The sequence below is a fragment of the Microcebus murinus genome, chromosome 18 (assembly GCF_040939455.1).
Source record: "Microcebus murinus isolate Inina chromosome 18, M.murinus_Inina_mat1.0, whole genome shotgun sequence".
Lineage (NCBI taxonomy): Eukaryota > Metazoa > Chordata > Mammalia > Primates > Cheirogaleidae > Microcebus > Microcebus murinus.
In genome coordinates, this window is record NC_134121.1 from 45,092,054 (window position 1) to 45,098,534 (window position 6,481).

The 6,481-nt window shown below is 58.3% G+C and overlaps 1 protein-coding gene and 1 long non-coding RNA gene across 2 annotated transcripts; one reads left to right on the top strand and one right to left on the bottom strand.

Annotated features, from left to right (window-relative positions):
- Positions 1-573: 573 nt before the first annotated feature.
- LOC142861960 (uncharacterized) lies at positions 574-1,730 on the bottom strand. The gene is made up of 2 exons (XR_012913092.1): positions 1,630-1,730; positions 574-774 (listed from the first exon to the last, which is right to left on the bottom strand). It is a non-coding gene; the product is annotated as an uncharacterized LOC142861960 (long non-coding RNA).
- Positions 1,306-6,119, top strand: NAGS (N-acetylglutamate synthase). Its single transcript, XM_012786682.3, has 7 exons — positions 1,306-1,754; positions 2,260-2,534; positions 2,650-2,863; positions 3,177-3,357; positions 3,890-4,061; positions 4,160-4,342; positions 5,582-6,119. The coding sequence occupies exons 1-7, from the start codon at positions 1,365-1,367 to the stop codon at positions 5,733-5,735; spliced, it is 1,569 nt and encodes a 522-aa protein (XP_012642136.2). The 5' UTR covers positions 1,306-1,364; the 3' UTR covers positions 5,736-6,119.
- Positions 6,120-6,481: the final 362 nt, after the last annotated feature.

Below are 6,481 nucleotides of genomic sequence, written 5' to 3' on the forward strand. Positions count from 1 at the left end.
CACATGGTAACTTCCATGTTAGGACAGAGCAGCAGGCAATACTATCCAGCTGCAGGCCGGGCGCGGTGGCTCACGCCTGTAATCCTAGCTCTCTGGGAGGCTGATTGTTTGAGCTCAGGAGTTGGAAACCAACCTGAGCAAGAGCCAGACCCCATCTCTACTATAAATAGAAAGAAATTAATTGGCCAACTAATATATATAGAAAAAATTAGCCGGGCATGGTGGTGCATGCCTGTAGTATCAGCTACTCGGGAGGCTGAGGCAGCAGGATCACTTGAGCCCAGGAATTTGAGGCTGCTGTGAGCCAGGCTGATGCCAGCACTCACTCTAGCCTGGGCAACAAAGTGAGACTCTGTCTCAAAAAAAAAAAAAAAACACTATCCAGCTGCAATTTAGTAACATCGTTTTGTTCTCACTTGATTCTTAGGGCCTTCTCCTGTTTACAGCAAGTGATGCCAGTCTTCTAGCTATAGTTCTGATACAGATAAACTTTAAATTTAAAGAAAAGCATTAGGCTGGGCACGGTGGCCCACGCCTGTAATTGTAGCACTCTGGGAGGCCAAGGCGGGAGGATCGTTTGAGTTCAGGAGGTCGAGACCAGCTTGAGCAAGAGACTTTAATATTAATGAGTGTTTTGAAGATAAGACAAAATTCCTCAAGGTAAACAGGGCATCGATAGCCTGTAATCTCATAAACCTGTAGTCCCAGCCATTCAGAAGGTGAGGAGGGAGAATTGCTTGAGGCCAGGTTGGACAACATAGCGAGACTTCATCTCTAAAAAAATAAAAACAAAAAATAAATTAAAGAAACAAAACTTCTCAAGGTGGTACCCAGTGACTGGAATTCGGCAAACCCTGGTAACCTCAGGATCATTCCAATCTTCTTTGAGCTCAGACAATGGTATGGACGCACCCACACTCTCCAGCAAGGCCTGCACCCCTCCACCCTCCTTACTCTTCTCCCATCTGTCCTTCCAGTGCCTCTCTGAGTCCTGTGCTAACTGCCACCAGCTCTCCCTTCCTGCCCTAGTCAGCGTCCCGTTTAATCATCCAAGACTCCGAAGGCTCCCAAAGCCACCTCTGGGTCGGCTGAGCCCTTCCTGGAACTTGCCTTGGCAGCAGATTAAAGATGGCCCGCCACCCTTAATCTCAGCCTCGTGATCCTAGATAGTGGTTTAGTCCCTCCAGGGGCGGGGATCCTGGAGGCTCCGCCCCCTGACCTGTGGCCTGACCCTCCTCAAACGCGCCCAGGCTGGACCCCGCCCCGGCCTGATCCAGCCCCGCCCCGCCGCAAGTTAAGAGCCCCCCAGTGTCAGACGCTCCAGACAGGCTGCCACGCTTGGGGGGGCAAGTGGGTTGGTTGTCATGGCGACGGCGCGGGTGGCCACCGCACTTCGGGCCACGGCTGTGGGCGGGAGGCTTCGCTGTCCCAGAGGCACTGGGGGCGCCCGGAGGCTGAGCGGCAGCGCGCAGCGGCGGGCGGCGGGGGGCGCCAGCCCGGGGCGCCAGCTCAGCACAGCCTGGGCGCAGGCCCAGCCCCCGCGGGAGGAGGCAGAGGAGCCGTCGGGGACTCCAACTCCCGCACCCCCGGTGGTCTCTGAGTCCCCCGAGCCGCCGGTTGGTCGCTCACTGGTGCAGCGGGACATCCAGGCCTTCCTGAACCAGTGCGGGGCCAGCCCGGGGGAGGCGCGCCACTGGCTCACGCAGTTCCAGACCTCCTACCACTCCGCGGACAAGCCGTTCGCCGTCATCGAGGTGAGCGGAGCTCGGCATCTGTCTGTCACAGCAAGGGGATGGGGGTTGTGTGGCGACAGGTCGTCAGGCATGGCAGTACAGGCTGCAGACTGCGCAGAGGAGCACGGAAGGGGCGCGGAGGAACCCAGACCCGTGCCAGGGATGGGCAAGGTCGTGAGCTCCCCCAGAAGCCTCGCACCCAGCCCAAGTGAGCTTGGAGATCGCACCCCACCATGGGCGCAGTTAGGGGTTCATATGGACCGGAATAGGAGCTGCTTGCATTAACCCTGCCCCCAAGGTGCCCCAGAGTCCAAGGTCGAAGGGAGGAGTGGAGGGAATAATGTGAGATAAGGGAGTAGCAAGACCCAACCGGGCAAAGGGCGGAGCAGGTGGGCACCCGTGACCAGAAGTGGGGTCTAATAGCTTCCTGGGCAGCGTGGGGTTACCTAGGGGACCTGAGGGCCGGGCTATAGGAGCAAGAGGCTCCGGGCAGTGTCGTGCCCCCTGAACACCCACTCCTCCGCAGGTAGACGAGGAGGTGTTCAAGTGCCAGCAGGCCGTATCCAGCCTGGCCTTTGCCCTGGCCTTCCTGCAGCGCATGGACATGAAGCCGTTGGTGGTCCTGGGGCTGCCCGCCCCCACGGCGCCCTCGGGCTGTCTTTCCTTCTGGGAGGCCAAGGCGCAGCTCGCCCAGAGCTGTAAGGTGCTGGTGGACGCGTTACGGCACAACGCCGCCACTGCTGTGCCTTTTTTTGGCGGCGGGTCGGTGCTAGGCGCTGCCGAGCCAGCTCCCCATGCCAGGTTAGCGACGGCCCTCCCCGCCCCTGCGCATCCTCAGGGCGCGCTACTCTGGCCAGTCCTGCCTAGACCGGCGGGCCTGGAGGGGGCCCTCTCGAGCACTATGTCTGGCCCACAGCTACGGCGGCGTCGTCTCAGTGGAGACGGACCTGCTGCAGTGGTGCCTGGAGTCGGGCAGCATCCCCATCCTGTGCCCCATCGGAGAGACCGCCGCGCGCCGCTCGGTGCTTCTCGACTCGCTGGAGGTGACCGCGTCGCTGGCCAAGGCGCTGCGGCCCACCAAAATCATCTTCCTCAATAACACAGGCGGCCTGCGCGACGGCAGTCAGAAGGTGCGCCCTTCCTTTCGTGCACCCCACCTCGCGACTCCGGGCCTGGCTGAGCCCCCTCTCTTACCCCCTTGCACGCCTCCTGGATGGGCCGCAGAGTCCCTCGTAAGCCCAGTGGGTAGGAAAGCAGAATGGAGTGCCTGGAAGGGGTTCAGGCCCCGGTGCTCAGATCTGAGCCCTGCCAGACCGAGGACTACGGGAGGAAATAAGGGCAAAGGGGCCAGAGAGGAGAGGTCTGCGAGGCAGGTCAGGAAGTCAGGGGAGCGGTCCGTGGCCGGCTGTGGGCTGGAGGCTCACCCCCTCGCTCTGGACGCAGGTCCTGAGTAACGTGAACCTGCCCGCCGACCTGGACCTGGTGACCAACGCCGACTGGTTGAGCACCAAAGAACGGCAGCAGATGCGGCTCATCGCGGACGTGCTCAGCCGCCTGCCCCACCACTCCTCGGCGGTCATCACTGCCTCCAGCACGCTGCTCACCGAGCTCTTCAGCAACAGGGGTGCGGACGCGGGCGGGCAGGAGCTGTGTCCCGGGGGTGTCACCGGGGTGAGCAGGAGTAGCGGCTTCCCCACCCGCCCAGAAGCCGCAGGGCGACGGCACAGCAATGGCTTCCTGCTCCTGTCCAAACCTGCGAGCTGTGCAGAGCAGGAGACCCACCGGACTGGGATGCAACTTCGGTGGAACTAAGGAGAGGGGCGGGACTTGAGTGGGCGGGAGCAATTGTAAATGGGCGGGGCTCGTAGGGGCGGGACCAGGGGGGTGGTAGACTTTAGGGAGAGATGCGGGATTAAGGGAAGTGGGTGGGACTACAGGCGATGGGCGGAGCTTGAGTAAAGCATCTCCTTGAGTGAGAATCACAGACAAATGCATGCAGACGACAGAATCGCTTCGTTGCAGAGGTCTCCCACAGAGGGACAACGGCCCACCGGCCCCTACCCTACCTACAGCCCCCACCGGGCTGCGAGACGGAGGAGTGGGTGGGGCCGGACTCTCGGGCTTAACGAGCCCCTCCGATTTCCTCTCTCCTGCAGGGTCCGGAACCCTGTTCAAGAACGCAGAGCGGATGCTGCGGGTGCGCAACCTGGACAGCCTGGACCAGGGCCGTCTCGTGGCCCTGGTCAACGCCAGCTTCGGCAAGAAGCTCCGGGACGACTACCTGGCCTCGTTGCGCTCGCGGCTGCACTGCATCTACGTCTCTGAGGGGTGAGCCTGCGGGCCCCATAGGGCAGAGTGCGAGGGACACAGTCGGGCAGCTTCGGGACAAAGAGAGGTCCCAGCCTGCCTCTCTTCTGATGCGCCAGGTACAACGCGGCGGCCATTCTGACCATGGAGCCCGTACTGGGGGGCACCCCGTACCTGGACAAATTTGTGGTGAGCTCCAGCCGCCAGGGTCAAGGCTCCGGCCAGATGCTGTGGGAGTGCCTGCGGCAGGACCTGCAGACGCTTTTCTGGCGCTCCCGGGTCACCAACCCCATCAATCCGTGGTAGGTCCTGCCCCTCCCAGCTCTGGGCTGGCCCCGCCATCTCCTCTCCAGCCTTGGCCAACCTGGCCCCTGGGTTCACCAGCCAAGACCACCTCCCTTCCCCTGGGAAGGGCCCGCCCAGTGTCGCCCAGTGACATTCCCCAGGGGGCCAACCACACAGGGAGCCTGAGATTTCTCTAGAGGTAGACCACACCTAACCCTGCTTTCCTTAAAGCGAGTGGCACCTCCTAAGCCTCACACATCCTAACCCTTCAGGCTCTATTTCAGGCCCAATAACCAAGCTCCTGACCCCAGGCCCATTGCACTTCCCGTGGCACAGCCGCTCCACTCCATCCTTCAGCAGTTATCCTTCATCCCTTACTACCCTGCCTGTGTGCACTAAGAAGTGAACAAGAACCCTCTCTCTGCTGCATGGCCCAAGATAGAGTGGAGAGAGCAAGGAAGGTCCTTACTTTGACCTTCCTAGCTCTGTGACCCTGGCAAATTATCTAACTTCTCTGAGCCTTACCTGCTCCTATGAAATAACAATACCAGACTCCTGGCCAGGCGCGGTGGCTCACACCTGTAATCCTAGCTCTCTGGGAGGCTGAGGCAAGTGGATCGCTCAAGGTCAGGAGTTTGAAACCAGCCTGAGCAATAGTGAGACCCTGTCTCTACTAAAAATGGAAAGAAATTAATTGGCCAACTTAAAATGTATATATAGAAAAAAATTAGCCGGGCACGGTGGCACATGCCCGTAGTCCCAGCTACACAGGAGGCTTAGGCAGAAGGATCATTTGAGCCCAGGAGTTTGAGGTTGCTGTGAGCTAGGCTGACACCACGGCACTCTAGCCTGAGCAACACAGTGAGACTCTGTCTCATTAAAAAAAAAAAATTAATTAAAAAAAACAATACCAGACTCAGGCCCCTGCTGTGAGGATAAAATGAGATAACAGATAACAGGTTCCAGCGGGGTATATAGCATGTCATAGGTCCTTAAATGTTTTTTGAAAACAGAATCAGTGCCAGGTGTGGTGGATCACACTTGTAATTGTAGCACATTGGGAGGCTGAGATGGGAGGATCACTTGCCAGGAGTTTGAGGTTGCAGTAAGCTATGATGATGCCACTGCACTCTAGAGCCTAGGCAGAGCAAGACCCTGTCTCAAGAAAAAAATTAAAATTAAAAAACAAAACAGAATCAGTGAGTAGTGAGCACTGGCTTTGCTCTAAAATCTGCCTTCCACTGCCCCTGACCCAGGTACTTCAAGCACAGTGATGGAAGCTTCTCCAACAAGCAGTGGATCTTCTTCTGGTTTGGCCTGGCAGATATTCGGGACTCCTACGAGTTGGTCAACCATGCCAAGGGGCTGCCAGACTCCTTCTGCAAGCCATCTTCTGACCCAGGCAGCTGACTACAGACCACCCCCCACCCTGGCCCTGGGACAGCCAGGATGAACCAAAAGCCATGCCTGTTGAGGGTGACCCCAGGCAGCCACAGACTGGATGGGGCTTGCTGGTTGAGTGATCTGTAGAGGAAGAAGCAGCCTTGGCTCTACCCAGAGCAGGCACCCCAGTGGGACAAGCACAGGAAGGGGGGGGGTGCCAGCCCAATCCCCTGACTTGCCCCAAAGCCACAACCAGATAGCCTTCAATTTTCAACCTGGGAATGGGGGAGGGGGGCAGTGCCTTCCAGGGCTCTGCTCAGGGCTAACCTCAAGGGTGGGTCAGTTTTCTGTGGCCTCTGTGCCGTGTTTCGAGGCTCCCTTACCCAAAATATCACCCTTGCCTGCCTGATATTCTACCACTCATTTTATTATTTTTATTTTTTATCTTACTCAATGCAGAGTGAATACCACTCATTTTAATTCCTTTGGGTCTTGCAGCAGTTTTTCAGGAGGCCTTGATTAAAACACAAATACTTGTCTAAGAGTAAGCTCACACTTGAAAGGAAATTAGGGGGTGACCTTCTGGGAGTAAGATCTCTAGGGCTGGGGAACCAGGGGTTCCTGGAGGGAGTAGAGTTGCTAGTGGGATGGAGGGCCCCAGGATGAATGCTGCCACTGTCTCCCTCACCTGGGTGTCAGCAGCCCCGAGGGGCTTCCCATCCCTACACCATGCCACAGACCAGGCGACAGGAGCCCCAGCTCCTTCCCTGTGG